This window comes from Dendropsophus ebraccatus, chromosome 3, assembly GCF_027789765.1.
Source record: "Dendropsophus ebraccatus isolate aDenEbr1 chromosome 3, aDenEbr1.pat, whole genome shotgun sequence".
Taxonomy (NCBI): Eukaryota; Metazoa; Chordata; class Amphibia; order Anura; family Hylidae; genus Dendropsophus; species Dendropsophus ebraccatus.
Genome location: NC_091456.1, coordinates 81,249,914 through 81,273,887, shown reverse-complemented (window position 1 = coordinate 81,273,887; position 23,974 = coordinate 81,249,914). Strand labels below are relative to the sequence as shown.

At 44.4% G+C, this 23,974-nt stretch overlaps 1 protein-coding gene across 1 annotated transcript in view; it reads left to right on the top strand.

Annotated features, from left to right (window-relative positions):
* The first annotated feature begins 5,641 nt into the window (after positions 1-5,641).
* Positions 5,642-23,974, top strand: part of MUSK (muscle associated receptor tyrosine kinase) — a 125,503-nt gene continuing 107,170 nt past the window's right edge. The window contains exon 1 of the mRNA XM_069964315.1: positions 5,642-5,768. Coding sequence (XP_069820416.1) covers positions 5,690-5,768 — 79 coding nt within the window. The 5' untranslated portion in view covers positions 5,642-5,689. The remainder of the gene's footprint in view (positions 5,769-23,974) is intronic.

Sequence of the window (23,974 nt, the reverse complement as noted above, 5' to 3'; positions counted from 1 at the left end):
ACCGGAGAATCTCCAGCCACTTAGCGATTGGGACCCCCACAGTGTATCTGCGGGGGTCCCGATCACACTGTATGACTGCCGGAGGTCTGCCGCTTACCTCCGTGCTGTCCGATCTTCTGGTAGAGTCTGGCACAGGCCACAGGCAGGCAAGATAACACTGGCATAGCAGTGATTAGTGTAACTCATCCAATGTATGTAAGTTATAGTTCCCTAAGGGAACTATAAAAGTGTAAAAAAAAAAATAATAAAAGTTTTACAAAATGTCCCAAAGCCCCTCCCCCAATAAATGTGAAAATCATACCTCCTTCCCATTCTATACATAAAACATATAAAAAAATAACGTAAATTAATATATAATATACCGTAGCGTGCGAAATCGTCCAATCTTTTAAAATAAAGCAATATTGTTCCTGCACAGTTGAAAAAAAGTGGTAAAAAAGCATATAGATTGCTTTTTTTTAAATGACATTTTATGTATAAAAAAATTATTAAAAAGCAATCAATACGTTCGATCTAAAAAACTAGAGATCAAGATGCAAAAAATGACACCCCAAAGGACCGCAAAAAAAGTTTTACTCCTAATAAAAATAGTAAAACGTTAGAAAACCTAGTGGGGCTGGGTTCCCACTACGTATATTTCCATCAGTATTGTGGTCCTCATATTGCAATCAAAACCAGGAGTGGATTAAAAACACAGAAAGGATCTGTTCACTCAATGTTGAAATTGAGTGGATGGCCGACATTTAATGGCAAATATTTGCTGTTATTTTAAAACAACGGCTGTGATATTGAAATAATGGCAGTTATTTACTGTTATATGGCGGCCATCCACTCAATTTCAACATTGTGTGGACAGAGCCTTTCTGTGTTTTTAATCCACTCCTGGTTTTGGTTGCAATATGAGGACCACAATACTGACTGAAATATACGTAGTGTGAACCCAGCCTCAACATGCATATCACTGTGTTTAGACTGACCTATAGAATAAAGAAAAAATGTCAGTTTTACCGTAGAGTGCATTTGGTAAACATGGAATCCCCCCAAAATTTGCAGAATCTCATTTTGTGACCCAAGTTCACCCCATAAATGATATTTTGGGGGTTCCTTAATTCATTTTATGGCAGATTGGAAGATGCCATTACAAAGTAAACCTGTTCCCCGAAAAAACAACCCTCACATGGCCCTGTAGGTAGGAAAATGAATGAGTTATGGGTCTTAGAAGGCGAGGAGGAAAAAACGAAAACGCAAAAGTGACAATTGGACCCGTCCTTAAGGCCATTTCAGGCCCGGCCCTTAAAGGGGTTAAGGTGCACCAGGGAGAAGAGTCTAAGGGGCCACTGGTCTTCACCAGTACCCACCGTAAGGTGGGATGGGCTTCCTGTGGTTGGCAACCCCCAAGTTACTACCCCTGGCTTGGCTTTCTAAAGGTGGCAGGGAAGCTGCAGCTAGAGACACAGAAGGACTCACAGCTGTTAGCAGAGCACTACAAACAGGAACCACAGGAGAGCTGGGACCACATTCAAGGAAGCATGCAGATGCTCCAACAGAAGGGTCAGGGAGGTGCAGGGATTTAAAGGAGAGACTTAGATGCAATTAACCAATTAAGGGCGTAAGATCCCGGTCTATGATGTTGGACTCAGGTTACCAGGACCTGTCCTCAGGATCAAAACCCCTCTAATTAACCATCTTCATGGCCAGGATCACCTTGACGGCATAGATGTCCGAAGAGACCATTTGTGGTGAGGAGAGATGGACTTCCTCAAGAAACAGACCATGGGTTTTAGGAGGGACACGTAGAAGGAGTTTGGAATTCACCTAGTAGAAGGTAGACCTCCTCCTCTCTCTCGGAGAAACAGGCATCGATCTGAATGGCTAGATGTATCAGGTCATTCAAGAACAACGGGAGGTCCTGACTGGAAAGGCCATTCTTGAAGGTGGCGAATAGGGCAGCATTATTTCAGTCCAGCTTGGCTTCCAGCGTGAAGAATTGTATTGCGTAGTCGCCCACAGAAGAGTTCCCCTGTCACAGATTGAGGATGGCGGTCTCTGTGGAAGATGCACTTGCTGGCTCCGCAAACACTCCAGAAGCCTGTAGACTTGCGGTGAGTGGGTCACCCCGATCCTACAGAGGTGTAGCCTACGCCAAGGCCTTTCCCTCAAGGAGACTGATGATAAACGTAACCTTAAAATGCTGTGTGATGAACTGATTGGCCATAAGCTTGACATGCATTGTACACTGGGAGACAAACCCCTTACACATCTTGGGGTCTCCTCCATACTTCGACTGCAATGCCAGGCATAAATTTGGCCCAAGGGGAGACACTACTGGCACTGGAGGTGATGGGGACACACTGGAGGAGTCTGTTGAGCCGAAGCAAGCTGCTGCAAGATGGCAGACGATTGCTGTAACTGCTGAGACTGCTGTACAATCTGCTGTGTCTGTTTGGGGACCACTCTGGCGATCTTGAAGACTTTTTGCACCTTGCTGGGATCTATGGTTGGAGCCTACTATGGTTGAAGTCCAAGGGTATTCACAGACAAGGCTCTCCGAGGGGCTTAAGAGAGACCAACACCAGGCCTCAGCATGTGGGCACCCGCGTCTGCCCGAGAAGAGGAGCGCGGGGAGCGGGTGCAGTGGACAAGATGATAGTGAGACTCATTGCTATAAAATATAAACCTTCATTTCAGCCTCCATTGACATCTTGCTCTTTACCATGATAGCCTTTGAAAGGTTTATGGAGCACCTCTAGCTGAACATCTGCCATAGGTCAATGTTGTATAGGGACTTTTTTTCGCTTTAGGCTTAGTATCCAATTTCAATCAAAGTACAAAATGGAGCACTAGGCACCATTCTAATCAGACAATTAAAGGGGTTATCCAGCGCTACAAAAACATGGCCACTCCCCCCCCCCCCCTTGTCTCCAGTTCACGTGCGGTTTGCAATTAAGCTCTATTTACTTCAATGGAACTGAATTTGAAACCCAACCCAATCTGGAGACAAGAGAGGGGAAAAGTGGACATCTTCTTGTAGCGCTGGATAACCCCTTTAATCTGTGCAGCGGTTTTTCTCAGTGGACCTCTTGCTGTCAATCCAGTTCATCACTGGTCTTCCTGTTACTGGGACACATTGAACATTGAACAGTGCTGACATCTCAGCCTATGTGTATAGCAATCTGAGGAAGTAATAAGGATCACCCAATTCAATTATTTTGTTCCTTTTAGTTGGCGAAAAGGAGCGATAACTGGTAAGTCAGGAAGCATCCTACAATTGTAGCTACTGATTTTCTCCTATTTCTGAGATTTTATGTAGCTGAAAAAAAAATTGCTTACTGTCATGAACGCGACTGAAAAGGCATCAGTGCCACCCTCTGCTGCGAAGTTTCGACCTCTGCGCCTAAGACTGCGCTTTTGGCCATGATCCGTTCCTTGTTTTACTGTGTTTTCTGCTTGTGTCCGGTCCATGTTTTCTTAGTTCTCCCTGCACCTTCCTTGCTGTCTGTTCACTAATTGTGTCTGCTGTGGTGTGATTGACAGGTCTCTTCTCCTCTGGTTTTCTGTGATTCTCTGGTGTGTTTCTTCTACTCAGCCTATCAGCTTGGAGTCCGGGACTTCTGATCCCTTATACCTGTGCCTCTCCCTTCACTCAGGGCTCTTGATAGCGTTGTCCAGCTTGTCTGTTTCTGCTAGATCCAGCCTCTTGCCTTATTGTCTGTTTTCCTGATATCTTTGCTTGTTTCTTGCCTTGTCCTCTAGTTTCCTGGTTATTGTCTCTGGTTTCTGTTTCACCGTGTACCTTGTTTACTGTCTGTTATTGCGTTTAGTTCCTTGTACCTTTCCTTGTATCTCCGTTCCGTGTTTATTAGTATTTCTGACCTGGATTAGTTTCCGCAGCTCACCCCCGCTCACAGACGCTGGCGGAGCCATAGGCTTAATTCTATGATTGGCCAGATTCCGCCGTCCACCCAAAGAATGAGCGGGCAAACAGAAATTGCATGCCTCGTAATTTATTGGCGGCACGAGGGGGTTTCAGAGAGGGGTACTCTCAGGCTCCGAATGGCGCATTTGAATGCTCTGCACATCCCAGGTGTCTAGTGGGTCGGACCCCCCCGTGCGCGATGTGTTCGCAGGGTGGGGGTGGGGGATTGGTTCTTTTGCCTGGGCCTGGCCTCAGCATTGCACTCATGCTGATCCTGGCAATACATTTATCTGAGCTAAAGCATCCCAAAGCAATGTATTACTGATCTCATTGATAATGTGTAATTGCCCAAACTATTAAATAATACTATTCCTGATCTTGCACGGTAAAAGGTGTAAGCGTAAAAATGCCAAAAAGCAAAGTGCGCATTTTTTGTCACATTAAATCCAGAAAAAGTGTAAATAAAAGTGATCAAAATGTTTCATACATGCAATCTTGGTACCTATAGAAAGTAAAGATCATGGCACAAAAAATGACACCTCCCAAACACCAAAAAATAAAAGCGTTATAAGGATGGAAATGAAGGGATTTTTAACACATTTAGTTTTTTAAAAAAAAAAGGTTTTAGTTTTTTAAAAGCCATCAAATAACATAAAAGTTATACAAGTTGCATATCGTTGTAATCGTACTGACGTGAGGAACATAATAAATATGTCAGTTTTAACTGCGTAAACACAAAACTCTCCAAAATGAAAACAAATTCCTTTTTTTTCAATTTGACAGTGTAAATGATTTTTTTCCTTGCAAAGTACAATCAGCGTCGCAAAAAATAAGGGCTTATGTGGGTCTGTAGGTGAAAACATGCAAGTGCTATGGCCTTTTAAACATAAAGAGGACAAAGCAAAAGTGCAAAAAACGAAAATTGGCTTTGTCGTTAAGGGGTTAAACAGAATGGCACATATATTCATTGGAAATGTATTATATACAGTGGCATAATGCAGCATTTTTTTTTTTATATAACGCTCGGAGGAGGTGTGGTTTCATATTAGCTACCTTAGTCAGATTTATCATGTTCAATATTTTAGCAGTACTCCACTTCTACCCCGGTGGAGTTTTATTAGCCAAGCTGTTTAAGCCAAAAAATTGAGCACAAAAATTGTGCAAGATTCATTAAGACTCTTGTGCCTATTGATACATTTTTGGCAAGGTCCGATTTTTTTTTTGCACAGCAAACTCAAGTTAAAAAGAACTCCGCAGATGATACATCTGCCCCTATATGTTAGTGCATAGTTCACATATCATAACATGGTAGCTAATTTTTACTAATATTAGACATTGTTCACACCTCAATCAAACAGTACATTTAGTAGCCCACCCGTATTGCCTGAATATTTTTAAACCTGCTATCATCTCATCCTAAAACAGTTGCCAAAGTGCTAGGCATATGACTGGCTTGCAATTATTTTACTGTTATCCTTAGCCTGCCAGTATGGTATATCACAATGTTCCACTAAAAAGGATTCTAGGCGGATTTGCTTTCTCTTGTTTCCTGAGCCATGCGTACTTGCATTGACCTAAGTAGATGTACACCAGCTGGCCATGTCCATCATTCCAGCCAAGTCACAGAATTCCTGAGTATACTTAGATCCGGTGGGGCCTGTCGCACAAACAGTCATTACTCTGCAGTACTTGAACAAACCAGGGCTTAAAATGAAAGAAGCTTGGAATTTCCCCCTGTTTCTCTGAAGACGCCAACTTTTTGGGAAATTAATCATGAAAGATTTACCACACATTCCACTTCTTTCTATCTTCATTGTGGCTGCTTTTGGCTGGGCTGAGAGGCTTCCCAAAGGTTTGAGCAACTTCATCTTGTAGCTTGGTCACGACTATGCATTGTAAGAGGACTGAGGGAGGGCTGGAGGTTTTAGATGGTCAGCCAGGTTATTTATTATGTGGTGTTTCTATGTTTCTTTCATTGCTATGTTTCATTGTTCATTGTTATTATGTACAATAACGATTAGTAACACTGAGCTAAACATTAGGCATAAGTTGTATAGTTTAGTTACTCAGCTGCAAATCTGTTAAAATGAATATTTACACATGCAGGTACACACAAACATAGTTCACTACTTATATTATTGCCTATTTTTTCTCTGCTCTGTAATTTTTTAATGATTTTATTGTTCGTTTTTACAAAGATACAGATGTAGCAGTGCTGGTTGTTGTTGTTTTTTTTTCCCCATCTAGCCCTGTGTTCATTGTTACTTTGTGGGTTGGTGGAAGCTAATGAAATTATATCTGCGTTCTTGTGATACTACTAAGAACACATCACTAACAGTGCCAGAGCACAAACTCAGGTCTGCTATATCACTGCTTGTATGGATGCTCTTAAAAGACCTTAATGTTATGTAAAATTCCCTTTTACATTCTAAACTATATTCTTTATGCTATGTTAACACTACATGCTACATAAGCTGAGACAACAACCATTGTTGTTAAACAACAGCCGGAATTAATGATCATGATCATTAATTCTGACCATAGGTAGTGTTAAACAATGGCTGTTTACGCGGAACGGCCGTTGTTTATATAACATGTATACATAGCCTTAATATCCATGTTGAAGTCATTTCTGAAGATTATATGCTGGGGAGGCCATCTACTATTCTGCATTGACTACCATAAAATATTTTATAAAAAAATTATATAATTATATATATGTTTTTCCTGTGATATCAGTAATTGAGGGAAGTTGCACTGAAATTGAGGCATTTACCCATTTGTCTGATATTGTTACGCATATCTGATATTTATGCATGCATTCATTTTTCTGCACCTATATCTGTTACTTCGTTTAGTACATACACATACTGGTGTAAACACATCTTCTAATTTTTTTTAATCCCTCATATATTTTGATACTTAAAGGGCAGAGATTTGCAATTTACGTTTATTCAAAAATCTCAAGCCAACAAGTATACAGTATATCAGCTGCTGTATGTCATAGATATAGGCATAGATATAGCTGATAAGAACTGGAAGACTTGAGATTTTTTAATAGGAGTAAATTACATATCTCTGGCCCTCTTTCAGATCCACAAATTTAGATTTTTTTACTCACCATTTTTTCCTTCTCAGTGCCTTTTTTATTTTTGCTTTAGTAGAGTTTTTGGAGGGCTTTTTTTTTGCAGGACAAGTTGTATTTTTTTTTAAACCCTTCATTTTACTATATAGTTTATTATTAAACCAGAAAAGTTGTTTGGGGTTGGAGCTTTCTGAAATTAAAAAATAAATTCAATTTTAGGTTTTGAAATCACCTTTTGGTAAAACTGACATGTTAACTTTATTTTATGTGTCAGCACAGTTACAATGACGCCATCTTTGTATACTGTAAAAGAAAAGTTTTTTTGATGTTTTGTGCGTAATGTGGCCAAAAATCAGCAATTCTTGTTTGAGGAATTTATTTATTTTTTTATTTTTTTTACGCTGTTTACTGTGCAGGATTGCTAATGTTATAGTTTAAGATGATGTTGCAATACCGAATATGTTAATTTGGGGAGATGTAATTATTTTTGGAAAAATTAGAATGGGGTAGAGATGATTTGAATTTTTATTATTTGTAATGATAAGGATTTTTAAGAACCTTTTTAATTTACACTTTTTTTTACTTCCCTCTAGAGGACTTTTAAAGCGACTCTGAACCCACAATCTTACCCCCCCCCCCCCCCCCCAAAAAAAAAAACAACTTGTACCTTCGGATAGCTGCTTTTAATCCAAGATCTGTCCCACGGTCTGAGAGTATCTATGCCCTAACTTTGCACCACCCCTCCGCCCCTCCTTCCCACCCTCTTCATCATTAGGAATGCTCCAGGCAGATTGTCTCCTATTCCCCACCTGTTTAGCCCGGCACATGGGCTGGATCGTTAAGGACCTGTGCAATGTTCAACATGGAGAAAATGTTTCAGTGACATTCCTAATGCTAAAGAGGGTGGGGAGGAGGGACGGAGGGGTGGTGCAAAGTTAGGGCACAGATACTCCCGTTTGGCATGGGCTTCAAATTTAAAAGTATATTTTTTAGGACAATAACTGCATCACCTGCCGAACAGACCACAGGACAGATCTTAGATTAAAAGCAGCTATCCGAAATTGCAAGTGGTTTGGCGGGGTCAGATTGTGGGTATAGAGTCGCTTTAAGGGACAATGTATGGAGGCCTAGAGAAAGCTTAGAGCTGCTTGTGGGCCCTTGGGTGACAGAGCTTTGGCAGGCCCTTTGTGGAGCAAATCATGAAGATACAGGCATGGAAAGATTTGCAGCAGGAAAAAGATATTGCTTCTGCATATTTTGAGACCCCTGTATCTCCTGATCGCAGCCGGTGTCAGGACTCGGGAGTAAGATCAAGTGCAATCAGAAACTTTTGACATGTGCATTTGACTAGAGATGAGCGAACCGAATCGCCCGGTATGGGATTCGGTTCGGATTTTCCCAAAAATCCGAGTCTGATCGGATTTGGATTTTTGGAAATCCGCTCCGATTTTTTTTTTTTTCTTGCTTTCTAAAATGACAGCCGCCATTCTAGAAAGCAGGAAGTTTTCTGGGCGGGAAAAGCGCTTTCCCATGATGTCCGGAACACATCCAATCAGCAGGGATCTTGTACTAGCCCACCCCCTGTGTGACGTCGGTATTGCTTTAAAAGGAGCGGTCACATGACCGCACCACGCAGTGTGTAGAGGGAGAGAGAGAGAGAGAGAGAGAGAGAGAGAGAGAGAGAGAGAGAGGAAGCAAGCTGCTGTTGTGTACTACAGACTACTGATAAGATATTGTGGGAAAGGAAAGGAAAGATTAGAAAAGCGGAGAGGAGAAACATCTAGTGATTGAGAGAGAAATATAGAGACGGCGAAAGATAGATTAGGCATCGGACAGAAAAGGGTGCATGGAACCAAAATGTGCAGTACAGATATACAGTACAAGTCCTATACTTCTGATAGTGTGTATATCACATCTGTCTTATCCTTAGAGATAAAATAACCTGGTTCAGGTGTATAGCATTGTATCTTTAAAAAAGTGCTCTCTGATCTTGCCTGCCCTCCATGTTGACTACTGTTGCTCCTGCCTGGCCTCCATGTTGGCTACTGCTGATCCTGCCTACCCTCCATGTTGACTACTGTTGCTCCTGCCTGGGCTCCATGTTGGCTACTGCTGCTCCTGCCTGCCCTCCATGTTGGCTACTGTTGCTCCTGCCTGGCCTCCATGTTATCTACTGCTGCTCCTGTACTGGCCTCAAATGACTATTGCTGGACCTCCACTGACCTCCAATGACTACTGCTGCTCCTTCACTGCATTTGTGACCTTTTTCCTGCATAGACCCTGTAATGGTGACTTTCCTGCATAGACCCTGTAATGGTGAATTTCCTGCATAGTCTCTGTAATGGTGAATATTTAAGTCTAGAAAAAAAATTGACTTTGAGATATCGAAAAGATAATATTACTGACATGTAGAGCCCTAAATTCAACCAAATACACTACCACCGTATCATAAAGATGCTTTAAACTATGAAATTCGAAATTCGGTCGGACCGAACTTTCCGAAAAAATCCGAAAGTCCGGTCGGACCGAACTTTTGGAAAGTTCGCTCATCTCTACATTTGACACATGAAAAGATTTTTTTTTTTTGGCAGGATCTCTTTAACATCAAACATCTCCGACACCAGGTCAGAGACTGACTGCACACCTGTAGTGCTGCTGATGGGGTATAACTTATAGATTCAGTAACCTGTGCTCCAAGATTACTTGTGGAATTCACCAGCTGCATGGCCTGTCAGAACGCAGTGATTCCTGCAGGAAGCGGCCAAGCAGAGTAGTCCCAGTGGGATGACTAATATCATAGATGCTAGGAGACCTCATCCTGCTCTCAGAAGCGAAGCTTTCTGCTTTTGACCGGGAAACTCTGTACAAAAAAACCCCTGCAGTACCATGACTGGGCGCCTACAGGTGCTGTGGGCCTTGGCACTTGCTCTAGCCTGGTGCTGATGCCAGCCCTGATGCTGGTCATTAATGATCAGTTGCAGTTGCAGATTGCAGTCAACGACTGCCATCTATGGAGAGGGCTCAGCTGCCAAGCCCATTTCATACTTTCCTGCCAGATTTTATCTGTTGGGAAAGTGATATAGAGATTGTATCAACTATATTTTTTAATATCACATTGGCTATGTTCCTACATTAACACAGAGAAATGCAACAGCTCACCGCAATGGCAAGGTATAGACCCAATACAAAAATGAAAAGCCCCCATACTGCCCCCTAAAAAATCCCCGTAAAAATAATGAGGCTCTTGGTTACTATTTGCAAATAGTGTAAACCATCCCACCAACGTTAAGGTGGCCTCATGCCGGGATGGACCTACACTGCACTAGCCTCTCCATGGCATAAAATAAGCCTATGCTCTGGGCATGCAAGATACATCTTATAACGGCAAAAGTAGTAACACACCTGGGTGGGATGGGTGGAGTGCACGGCCAAGCATCCTCCTTCAATGTTTTTTCCTTTCCGTTTCTGAAAAGAAAAAATTATTTTAAAATGATGTCTATCGTTCACTGTTTGGTTTCCATCAGTGCAATGACGGCTGTTACATTTTTCTAGATGAGGAGGACTAATTGGCCTTTGGCTGTGTCTTTAATTGAAAAGTTCATTGAATTTATTACAAAAAATGGTAAAAGGAGAGTGAAAACAGAAAAACTATGTGTGAACAACTAAAAAATAATGTCCTGTGTTTGCAAAAGACATCCAAAAATAATTGTCATGATCAGAGTCCATAATCAGTATCCAATATTTAATATGTTGTGTGCATTGGACGTCCGTCATTCCATTGACTTCAATGCAAGGAATTGAAGTCAATTAAATTACAGGAAAAACTGACATCTTTTTAAATAGAAAACACAGCTGTTTTCTCTTTTTTAATGTTGTTTGAACAGAGCCATTCATATTCTTTCTTTTTTTTTCTTTATCTAATATGATTATTATTTTCAGCTTGTTTTTTTGGGAGTTTTTTTTTTTTTTGGGGGGGGGCACCCATCTTGCCTGTGCTGCTGTTGACATCTCTCAAAGATATGCTTTGCAGCAGCTATATGGACCATAGTAACCTGTGATAAAGATACAGTATGTTCATTGTATACACTCAGAAATGCACCACAAAAATTATAAAGTGAGTGCTAGTCCAACCAGACTAAAAAAACATTATATTGAACCACAAAAAATAAACGGTCTGGAAAAAATAGTTCTAGTCACATAAACCAAAGCACAAATAAGTTTAAAATCATTTAAAAACCCATTCTCTTATCACTTGTCTGGTCCAGCTGTGAGATAGCAATGGGATTTTAATTATTGTTACTGCGTTTTCTTTGCAGCAAATTTTTTTCCACCTATTGTTGGATATATATTTATTTTTTCCTTATATTACGGGAACTTGCACTTTGTGGCACTTGATACTTAGGGTTACACGGTTTACATTTATATCTGCACTTTATATGCTATATATTCTATGTGTGTTTTGATTTTGCTATCTCCGTACTATTATGTAGGTTGGACCAGTTCCCACTGTGTCTTATTAGGACCAGTGATGGGAGAATGGGTTTTTAAAGAGGATGTACCACCAGGTACATCCTCTTTAACCTGAACCCACGGATCGAACAACGCCGGCACGGGGAAGCCGGTACCGCGGTCCGTTTTTCGATCCACGGACCGGTTCCCGTGCATGGCGCCGTTCTATGCACTGGAACCGGACGGTGCTCAAGCACTGGAGGCCGGCCGGCCCGCCCCTAGTGGGAGGGAATTCCCTCCCCTGTATGACGCGGCTCCATTCATTCTAAGGGAGCCGCGTCATACAGGGGAGGGAATTCCCTCCCACTGGGGGCGGGCTGGCCTACCTCCAGTGCTTGAGCACCGTCCGGTTCCAGTGCATAGAACGGCGCCGTGCACGGGAACCGGGCCTCGGTCCGGAAAACAGACCGCGGCACTGGCTTCCCCGTGTCGGTGCCGTTCGATCCATGTGTTCAGGTTAAAGAGGATGTACCTGGTGGTACATCCTCTTTAAATAATTTTAAACTTGTTTGTGCTTTGGTTTATGTGACTTGAATAAAATTGTCTATTTGAGGTGCAGAACTATTTTTTTCCAGACAGTTTTCTTTTTCGTGGTTCAATACAATGGTTTTTGGTCTGGTTGAGCGGTTGTCAATAGAGAGTGGCTGAACTTGCACCGTGCTCTACTGTAGGATCAGTCTTGAGCTTGTCCATCCCTTTTGTCAGGTGGTCGACTGTCCTATTTTGTTAGCCTGTCCTCGGCGTAGGCAGGGGTTTAAGCTCCCTTGTTTTCAGTGTCCCTAGGAGTCTTGTCTAGCAGTCCATAGTGGTTGGATAGCTATAGGAAGAGCTATATACATGTCATGCCGGGCCTGTAGCAAGGCACAAAGTCTCCCTTTGACTTAAAGGAGAAGTCAGGTGGTGTGCACGGAACGTGTAGGGCTTATATGGACGACACCCTGATTTTTTTTTCCCTTTACTCTTACCTTTTTTACCTTTTCATGTTAAATAATGTTTCCGGTTTAATGTTTTTGTGAAGTGCACTTGTATTAGTATGCTCTTGATTCAGTCTTGTATTTCATTATTTGCCACTTCATATGCACTTTAACGGGCTTGAATTGTTAGCCTTACACCTACTGTTATACAGAGAGCTTGCTATGCCAGCATAGGTGTGCTGTCCTGGGTTGGATTTTAGATGGTTGGATTTTAGATGGTTTTAATCTTTGGGACCTTTTTGATAAGGTGTGCGTTTCAGGTGCGTACCTGATGTAATAAAGTACTTTTATTCCAATAACAATTTGGTGTGCCATTTTGCCTGTATAGCAAATTTCCTTCTTCTTGTGTTTTGCTTGGAATTGTATAATTATATGCTGGCATTGAGCACCCACCTACTATATTGATTTATTATCCCCAGTTGTGCATGTCATAAGCGTTTCTTTCTTAAGGGTAAATTCACACGGGCGGATCTGCAGCGGATTTAACGCTGCGAAATCCACTGCGAAATCCACTGCGGATCCTATACCTGTGACTTTCAATGAGGATACATACTCGCAGAGCGATTTACTGTACATCCCGCTGCTAGTATGTATGTGACAGCGCCATTAACCCCCGCCTGCTGGAGCATACTTTACCTCTTCCCCGCTTTGGCTTGCTTTGGAGGCTCCCGGCATCTTCACGTCCCATTCAGTCAATCAGTGCACTGCCCCGCCGCAGCCACTGATTGGCTGAACGGGTCATTGAAAATCATTGGCATAGGATCCGCAGCGGATTTTGCTGCGAATTAGCAGCGTAAAATCCGCAGCGGATCCGCCCGTGTGAATTTACCCTAAAGGGGAAGTCTGGCGATTTAAAAAATCCTGCAGCAGATAGGGGAAGAGCGAAATAGAAGTACAAGTCCTATCTTACCACTCCCCTGGATGGGAACTGGCTGCAGAACCTCCACTGGAAGGCATTATTCCCGAGTTGCGATGACGTCACGATTTAGTGGGAAAAGGCCTGTCCAGGCTTATGGACTGGCTGCTCAGCCAATAAGTGATGGGAGCGGCATCCCACCCAGTCAATGACTAGCTGTACAGCCAGTCCATCAGCTGGGCTGTGACGTGTCAGTGCCAGAGACCAATAGGGATCCCGCGGCTGGTCCCACCACTCACTGCCCGCAGTGACGGGAACAGGTAAGTCAGTATTTGTAATCAATTTCCCCCTGCTGGCTGAAGAATTTTATAAATTGCTGAACTTCTTTAAATTAGGGTTCATCACTCGAATCAAGCAGTTGAGCATTTGAAAATACTCAATTTGAGTAGTGAGCACTTAAAGTCATACTGTCACCTCCTTTTTGCATTCTGACATCTCTACACAGGTGTGAAGGGTAAATTTAGCGTTTTTCATACCCTATTTTATATCATACATCATGGTGCTTGTTCAAGTAAAAAGTCGTCTTTTATCAACTGCAGATTGTGTTAAGTGGGTGGGGACTCATGGCATTAGCGCCACTTAGCTCCACCCACAAAGCCACAGTTAGCCCCGCCCAGTGGCGTTGCTAGGCAGTTTTATTCGGGGCTCATGCCCCGAATAAAATGCCTGCTGCCCCGGATCTCTTCTGCCCCGCTCTTGCGAGCCAGATGTGGCTCTTTTGGTGGCCGCATCCGGCTCGCAGATTGCCGCTGCTGCTCTCCTCCTCCTCACCTACTGGCCGCCCGCAGCACCCGGACACGCTCCTCCATCCAATCAGCGGAGACCGGGAGTGTGGGGCCGCTGTGGTGGGCCGTGGTGCACGTATCCAATCAATGCGTGCGCCACGGCCCACCGCAGCGGCCCCACGCTCCCGCTCTGAGCTGATTGAGTTGTAGGAGCACCTCCGGCCGCTACGGTAGGTGAGGCGGACAGCAGCAGCCGCGATCTAGAAGGAGGTGAGCAGGCACGGGGGGAGAGAAACGGGCGAGAAGCACAGGGGGAAAGAAGCAAGGGGGGAGAGAGACATGGGGGAGAGAAACGGGAGAAAAGCATGGGGGAGAGAAAGAGGGGAGAAAAGCATGGGGGAGAGAAAGAGGGGAGATAACCATGGGGAGAGAAAGAGGGGAGAAAAGCATGGAGGAGAGAAAGAGGGGAGAAAGCATGGGGGAGAGAAAGAGGGGAGAAAGCATGGGGAAGAGGCACGGGGGAGAGAAACAGGGGAGAAAAGCATGGAGGAGAGAAAGGGGAGAAAGTAACAGAGGAGAGAAACAGGAGAGATAACCATGGGGAGAGAAACATGGGATAGAAACAGGGGAGAGAAACAGGGGAGAAAAGCATGGAGGAGAGAAACAGGAGAAAGCATGGAGGAGAGAAACAGGGGAGAAAGCATGGGGGAGAGAAACAGGAGAGAAAGCATGGAGGAGAGAAACAGGAGAGAAAGCATGGGGAAGAGAAACAGGGGAGAAAGCATGGGGAAGAGAAACAGGGGAGAAAGCATGGAGGAGAGAAACAGGGGAGAAAGCATGGGGGAGAGAAACAGGGGAGAAAGCATGGGGAAGAGAAACAGGGGAGAAAGCATGGGGGAGAGAAACAGGGAAGAGAAACAGGGGAGAAAAGCATGGAGGAGAGAAACAGGAGAAAGCATGGAGGAGAGAAACAGGGGAGAAAGCATGGGGGAGAGAAACAGGGGAGAAAGCATGGAGGAGAGAAACAGGAGAGAAAGCATGGGGAAGAGAAACAGGGGAGAAAGCATGGGGAAGAGAAACAGGGGAGAAAGCATGGAGGAGAGAAACAGGGGAGAAAGCATGGGGGAGAGAAACAGGGGAGAAAGCATGGGGAAGAGAAACAGGGGAGAAAGCATGGGGGAGAGAAACAGGGGAGAAAAGCATGGGGGAGAGAAAGAGGGGAGAAAAGCATGGGGGAGAGAAACAGCGGAGAAAAGCATGGGGGAGAGAAAGAGGGGAGAAAAGCATGGGGGAGAGAAAGAGGGGAGAAAAGCATGGGGGAGAGAAAGAGGGGAAAAAAGCATGAGGGAGAGAAACAGGGGAGAAAAGCATGGGGAAGAGAAACAGGGGAGAAAAGCATGGAGGAGAAAAGCATGGGGGAGAGAAACAGGGGAGAAAAGCATGGAGGAGAAAAGCATGGGGGAGAGAAACAGGGGAGAAAAGCATGGGGGAGAGAAACAGGAGAGATAACCATGGGGGAGAGAAACAGGAGAGATAACCATGGGGGAGAGAAACAGGGGAGAAAAGCATGGGGGAGAGAAAGAGGGGATAAAAGCATGGGGGAGAGAAACAGGGGAGAAAGCATGGGGGAGAGAAACAGGGGAGAAAGCATGGGGGAGAGAAACAGGGGAGAGAGAAACAGGGGAGAAAGCATGGGGGAGAGAAAAATGGGAGAGAAACAGGGGAGAGAAACAGGGGAGAAAAGCATGGAGGAGAGAAACGGGGGAGAAAAGCATGGGGGAGAGAAAGAGAGGATAAAAGCATGGGGGAGAGAAACAGGAGAGATAACCATGGGGGAGAGAAACAGGGGAGAAAAGCATGGGGGAGAGAAACAGGAGAGATAACCATGGGGGAGAGAAACAGGAGAGATAACCATGGGGGAGAGAAACAGGGGAGAAAAGCATGGGGGAGAGAAAGAGGGGATAAAAGCATGGGGAGAGAAACAGGGGAGAAAGCATGGGGGAGAGAAACAGGGGAGAAAGCATGGGGGAGAGAAACAGGGGAGAAAAGCATGGGGGAGAGAAACAGGGGAGAAAAGCATGGGGGAGAGAAACAGGGGAGAAAGTAACAGGGGAGAGAAACAGGAGAGATAACCATGGGGAGAGAAACATGGGAGAGAAACAGGGGAGAGAAACAGGGGAGAGAAACAGGGGAGAAAAGCATGGAGGAGAGAAACGGAAGAAAGCATGGAGGAGAGAAACAGGGGAGAAAGCATGGGGGAGAGAAACAGGGGAGAAAGCATGGGGAAGAGAAACAGGGGAGAAAGCATGGGGGAGAGAAACAGGGGAGAAAGTAACAGAGGAGAGAAATGGGGGAGAGAAACAGGAGAGATAACCATGGGGAGAGAAACAGGGGAGAAAAGCATGGGGGAGAGAAACAGGAGAGATAACCATGGGGGAGAGAAACAGGGGAGAGAAACAGGGGAGAAAAGCATGGGGGAGAGAAACAGGGGAGAAAAGCATGGAGGAGAAAAGCATGGGGGAGAGAAACAGGGGAGAAAAGCATGGGGAGAGAAACAGGGGAGAAAGTAACAGAGGAGAGAAATGGGGGAGAGAAACAGGAGAGATAACCATGGGGGAGAGAAACAGGGGAGAAAAGCATGGGGGAGAGAAAGAGGGGATAAAAGCATGGGGGAGAGAAACAGGGGAGAAAGCATGGGGGAGAGAAACAGGGGAGAAAGCATGGAGGAGAGAAACAGGGGAGAAAGCATGGGGGAGATAAACAGGGGAGAAAAGCATGGAGGAGATAAACAGGGGAGAAAAGCATGGAGGAGATAAACAGGGGAGAAAAGCATGGGGGAGAGAAATGGGAGAAAAGCATGGGGGAGAGAAAGGGGAGAAAAGCATGGGGGAGAGAAATGGGGGAGAGAAACTCAGAGGGCCCGGGCCCCGGATGTTTTAGGACCCTAGCAACGCCCCTGGCCCCGCCCCCTCGTCGGCCATTGGAACAGGCTGGCCGAAAGGTCTAGCCCCACCCCCTTTACGTCGTCCAACCAATGGGCGTCAAGAGGACGGGGCCAACACTGTCATTGTGGGTGGGGCTAAGTGGCGCTAATGCCGTGAGGTCACGCCAACTTAATACAATCTGCAGTTGATAAAAGGACACTTTTTTCTTGAACAAATACCATGACGTATGATATGAAATAAGGTATGAAAACCGCTAAATTTACCCTTTACACCTGTGTAGAGATGTCAGAATGCACAAAGGGGGTGACAGTGTCACTTTAAGCATTTTAGTACTTGCTCATCTCTAGTTAGAGTGCTTAGATGTTTAGAAGCAAATTTTGACATTTTCATTCAAATTTCCAGCATAGATTTTTTTAAGGGATCCAAAATAAGAAGGTATGGGTAAGCTAAAAAATAACTTTTATTGATATCAAGGTAAGAAATTAGCGGTATACAAACAAGTGTTAAACTAATATACAATATATACAATGTGCCTGAAGCACTATGTCTCAAAACATAAACAATACCACAAAACCATCAAAAATGACAGTGGCTGCAATGTACCACTATGTCCTATGAAGTCGGTATCGTGTGAAAAGGCGGTCCGTACCGGTCACTGTCTGTTTAAGGAACGTGTCTGTCCCAAGTATATAACAGCGTGTCTAAAGGTACGTATATATGTTGTCCAGATCACTGTCTGTAAGAGGTAATAATTCTCAAACAAATAAAAGGTCACAGTGTATCCTGTTACTAATGGTACCGTCACCTGTACCCTACGCGTTTCTGTCACGTGTGTCCGTGACGTCATCAGGGGTCAGAGGTGCAATAAAAATGGTACATAAGGTGAACAATAAATTAATAAGAAGACCGTCAGAGCTAATATAACAATCCAGCCATGATGGAGGCAATGGGATGTTGGCGTCTGAATGAGGGAGGGTGAAGGCAGGTGTACTCACTGTACCCACGTGGATGGACCCGGCGGCAGATTGTCCTATGGAGTCAGTGGACTGTGTGTGGACCTTTGTAAGATGTGAATATATACTGTCAGTAATGACAAAGATAATTATTTGTCCAAATATGTTAGCGCCCTACTGTACTTACAATTCTGCAGGGTCTATATAGGTAGCAGTGAGGTAGTTATGTGATCCCAGGAGATAGCCTCCCTGTAAGAGGTAAAAAATCCCTTTAGCAATAGTACCCCGGTAAGATAGCCAGAGATGTGGCTAAATAGGTAGAGGAAACACTCACCCGTCTTCTATATGATGCAGGGGATGTTCACCAGTCAGGCTGCAGTGGCAGTCTAACCAGTGAGTCGCGTCTGCAGCCAATTTACCGGCCGCACGGACGCTTAGCGTGTGACGTCACAGCACGTGGTGCTGGCGCGCCGAGACAACTGACCAACCCCCCGGCACGCCCCGGGGGGAGTGGCATCCTGACGTGATTTGTGTACTAGATGCCGGTGCTCAGCTGTGTTGCTGTCCAAGTGCTGAAACGAGAGAGCGGCATCTCGCAATGCGGCGAGAGCGCTCTGGGTAAAAGAGAAGGAGCTATGTATGATGTATACCGGATAAGAATGTGTCGCCGATGTTCAGATGAATAAACTAGTCAAGTCAGTAATGTGGAGAAATCAGAGAGGATATACTAGATAATACTGAGAATACCAAAAGAGTGATGGTGTGTGATGGCAATGAGAGAAACAGGGGGGGGGGGGGGGGGGGGGAGGGGACTATGGGAGAGGAAGGCATGCCTGGTGGGTCACGGACTAGAAGCTAGGGTAGGGGATGATATGAAATGATGCTGTGGATCTAGTTATCCCTAAGATGCCCTAGTCTAGGGACCCTATACCTATGTGGGGTGGCCGTCCTAAAAAGGACGGTCCCACTCTGGAACCTATCCTACCTGGTCCCTACACATCCCTGTGCACGGGCATGTGGGTAAAAGCCAGTCTAGTCTGACTAGAGGGGGGTCCACTAAGACCCCACTGACTAACTGATAATGCTGGCTTAGGGGATAGGAAGGAGAGGAAAAGTTGAAGGGAAGGGGGGGGGGGGGGGGGGGGAGTCGGGTTATTATATGAAACAAGAGAAATTCAGTATCTCATTAAGTCCATGTGGGGAAACTGTCTGTAGGGTAAACATCCATTTAGTTTCTTTCTGCAATAGAAGTTTATCCAAGTCTCCTCCTCTAGGTGATGGTTTAATGCTTTCCAGTGCAGTAAAGGTTAAGCCAACCGGATCACCTCCCTGACACTCCTGAAAATGTTTAGCTAGGGGTGTGTCTCTTTTGTTTCTAATGTCGCCGACGTGTTCCAGAATTCTTTTGCGCCAATCTCTAAGAGTTTTTCCGACATATTGTAGGGAGCATGGGCAAGTAGCTAGGTAAATCACTCCTCTACTGCTACAATTAATGAAGGAGTTAATTTTGTAGGTAATATCTCTGTCTTTGCCCCAAAATGTCTTAGTTTTGTTGACATATTGGCAGGCCCTACAGTGTCCACATCTGTAGCACCCCTGGCCCTGTGCAGTTTCAAGCCATGTGGGTGGACGTTGTTCTGATGAGAGATGGCTGCGTGTGATCTTGTCCCCTATACTTTGTCCCTTCCTGTATGTAATTAGTGGATGATCACTAAGCGTATCTTTGAGGTCAGGGTCAAGTAGAAGGACCCCCCAATGTTTTCTAAGGACCTCCCTAATCTCTTCAGCCTGGTCATCAAATGTCCCAATAATGCGGAAAGGTCCCGTGTTATCCTCTCTTAGTTTAGGGGTAAGAAGATGGTCTCTACTCATGTGAGTTGCTGCCTGAAAAGCCCTCCGTAAGGTGTAGTCCGGATATCCCCTTGTCCTAAATCTCTGTCTAAGATCACAAGCCTCTGTTTTGAAGTCCGAGTCTTTAGAACAGTTCCTCCTGAGACGGAGGTACTGTCCTTTGGGTATCCCACGTTTAAGTGGTTTCGGATGGCAACTCTCCCATCTCAAGAGGCTGTTGGTCGCAGTGTTTTTCCTAAAGACAGTGGTCTCTAGTGTGCCACCCGGGGTCTTAGTTATTCTGACATCAAGAAAGGGCAGGGAATGATTATTCGTTTCGAAAGTGAAACTCAAACCAATGTGGTTAGTGTTTAGAGAGTCTATGTACCGGGTAAAGTCTTGAACTGATCCGGACCATAGGATAAAAATATCGTCGATATATCTAGACCATGATAGGACCTTGTCAGAGAAGAATTCCCGTTCATCGTTAAAAGCAAAAGTAGCCTCCCACCAGCCCAGGAGCAGATTAGCATATGTGGGCGCACATGGGCTACCCATAGCTGTGCCCCTGAGCTGGTGGTAGTATCTCCCATTGAATAGGAAGAAATTTTTAGTTAGAATGAACTCCAGAAGTTTCAATACGAACTGGTTGTGAGCTTGCATCTGTGTGCCCCTGGTCGATAAATAGTAGGCGGTTGCTGCCAAGCCCCAGTGATGTGGGATGGATGAGTATAGGGCTTCTACATCAATACTCCCCAACAAAACTCCGGGTTCAACTGTGATGTCTTGTAACTTCCTAAGGAGATCCATTGTGTCTCGAGTGTATGAGGGTAGTGTCAATACAAATTCCCGTAAAACTTTATCCACATATGTACCGATATTATGTGAGATGCTACCAATCCCAGATACAATTGGGCGTCCTTTTAGGGGTGTTATTCCCTTATGTATCTTGGGTAGTGAATAAAAAGTCGCTGTGGTAGGTGTTTTTGGATAAAGGAAGAGATATTCGTTGTCATCTATAAGCCCCTGTCCTTTGGCCTCTATGAGAATTTCTTTAAGTTCCCGTTTGAAGGTCTCTGTGGGGTTGGAGGGCAAAATCTCATATGTGTGTTTGTCGTTGAGAAGTTTCATGCACATATCGATGTAGTTTGCTCTATCCATAATGACAATGTTTCCCCCTTTATCTGCTGCTTTTATGACTATTCCCGGATTGTTCTGGAGTTCTTTCAATGCATTACGTTCTTTGAAGCTCAAATTATGGGGATGTTGATTCGGTGTCAGGCTCCTGAGATCCCTAGTAACCAGGTCAATAAAGACCTCTATACACGAGATGTCCCCAATGGGTGGGAATCTTGTGCTCTTGGGCCTGCAGTCCGTAAAGGGACCCTGTCCCCTATGTCTGATATTGCTCTCCAATAGTCCTGTCAGGTCCCTGACTGCTGGTAGGTCTTCTACAGAGATGCCTAACTCAATGCATTCCCTTCTGTCTTTGTTTTGAACAGTTTGTGCCATTTGAGTTTTCGAGCAAACAAATGTAGATCCTTGGTCCAAGTGAACATGTCATAACGTGTAGTCGGTACAAATGACAGTCCTCGTGTGAGGACTTGAGTATGTGTCGTCGAAAGAGCAAAAGTGGATAGGTTAATTACTTGGGAAGGTCCATGTTGTGTGGTCAGTATTGTTTTTTGCCCCGTGGTGGTTGTTGTCGGGAAGGTGGGCCGTAGTTCTTCCTGCCCTTCCCTCTGCCTAAAAAAGGTTGTGATGAAGGTGCAGAGGAAGAATAGTCCCCACATTGGTTTGTGCTAGTCTGTCCTGTTACGGGGGGTCGGGTCTGATACTTGTTGTGTCCCCCTCTTGCCCGGTTTGTGTTTCTTCCGGTCTCCTGACTTTTGTTCTCTGTTTCAGAGTAGTCTGTGTCTGAAGATGAGATGTCAGTTTCTAGGTCCCTCTGTTTGTTTTTCCTGTCTAGGACTGTATATGCTTTATTATCCCTGAATTCTTGTAAATCCCTTGCAAATTGTGAGTGCTTTCTCTCCTTTAGGTGATATTGGTAGCGTTCTATCGTACTCTTAAGTGTGGCCTCTTTGCCCGGAAACTCTGGATCAGTGGAAAATTTCAGGGTAATCTCCTTTTGCTCTTTCAGTTTTTTACTGGCTAATTCTAGGAGTCCCTTTTCTTCTTCCAAGAGGATATGTAAGAATCTTAGGGAGCTGTTTGTGGCTTCAGTTTCCCACTTTTTTAGTACTGAGGAAGAGCGTAGTCTTGGGGCTGGGAGTATGGGATTTCTAAGGCCCCGAGGGATAATTTTGTTCTTAATATAATACTCAAATGTCTGTACCTCCCACCACGATGTAATGTGATGTTTGTGGCACAATGTAAGTTCCTTAAAGGCTGCTTTCAGGGATGGTGTGGATTGTTATATTAGCTCTGACGGTCTTCTTATTAATTTATTGTTCACCTTATGTACCATTTTTATTGCACCTCTGACCCCTGATGACGTCACGGACACACGTGACAGAAACGCGTAGGGTACAGGTGACGGTACCATTAGTAACAGGATACACTGTGACCTTTTATTTGTTTGAGAATTATTACCTCTTACAGACAGTGATCTGGACAACATATATACGTACCTTTAGACACGCTGTTATATACTTGGGACAGACACGTTCCTTAAACAGACAGTGACCGGTACGGACCGCCTTTTCACACGATACCGACTTCATAGGACATAGTGGTACATTGCAGCCACTGTCATTTTTGATGGTTTTGTGGTATTGTTTATGTTTTGAGACATAGTGCTTCAGGCACATTGTATATATTGTATATTAGTTTAACACTTGTTTGTATACCGCTAATTTCTTACCTTGATATCAATAAAAGTTATTTTTTAGCTTACCCATACCTTCTTATTTTGGATTTCGAATAGCTTGGGACACGAGTTATACATATGGTCAGTATACCATAATTATACTTTAATTTTTTCTTGGACGATTATACAGAGCATGGCCGGATTTGTTGCCGATGGACTTGATGTGGATAGTTGGCTAGTGGAAGCCAGGGAGGTGTTCTCTGAGAAAACATTTACACAACCAAAATACACACCATCCCTGAAAGCAGCCTTTAAGGAACTTACATTGTGCCACAAACATCACATTACATCGTGGTGGGAGGTACAGACATTTGAGTATTATATTAAGAACAAAATTATCCCTCGGGGCCTTAGAAATCCCATACTCCCAGCCCCAAGACTACGCTCTTCCTCAGTACTAAAAAAGTGGGAAACTGAAGCCACAAACAGCTCCCTAAGATTCTTACATATCCTCTTGGAAGAAGAAAAGGGACTCCTAGAATTAGCCAGTAAAAAACTGAAAGAGCAAAAGGAGATTACCCTGAAATTTTCCACTGATCCAGAGTTTCCGGGCAAAGAGGCCACACTTAAGAGTACGATAGAACGCTACCAATATCACCTAAAGGAGAGAAAGCACTCACAATTTGCAAGGGATTTACAAGAATTCAGGGATAATAAAGCATATACAGTCCTAGACAGGAAAAACAAACAGAGGGACCTAGAAACTGACATCTCATCTTCAGACACAGACTACTCTGAAACAGAGAACAAAAGTCAGGAGACCGGAAGAAACACAAACCGGGCAAGAGGGGGACACAACAAGTATCAGACCCGACCCCCCGTAACAGGACAGACTAGCACAAACCAATGTGGGGACTATTCTTCCTCTGCACCTTCATCACAACCTTTTTTAGGCAGAGGGAAGGGCAGGAAGAACTACGGCCCACCTTCCCGACAACAACCACCACGGGGCAAAAAACAATACTGACCACACAACATGGACCTTCCCAAGTAATTAACCTATCCACTTTTGCTCTTTCGACGACACATACTCAAGTCCTCACACGAGGACTGTCATTTGTACCGACTACACGTTATGACATGTTCACTTGGACCAAGGATCTACATTTGTTTGCTCGAAAACTCAAATGGCACAAACTGTTCAAAACAAAAGACAGAAGGGAATGCATTGAGTTAGGCATCTCTGTAGAAGACCTACCAGCAGTCAGGGACCTGACAGGACTATTGGAGAGCAATATCAGACATAGGG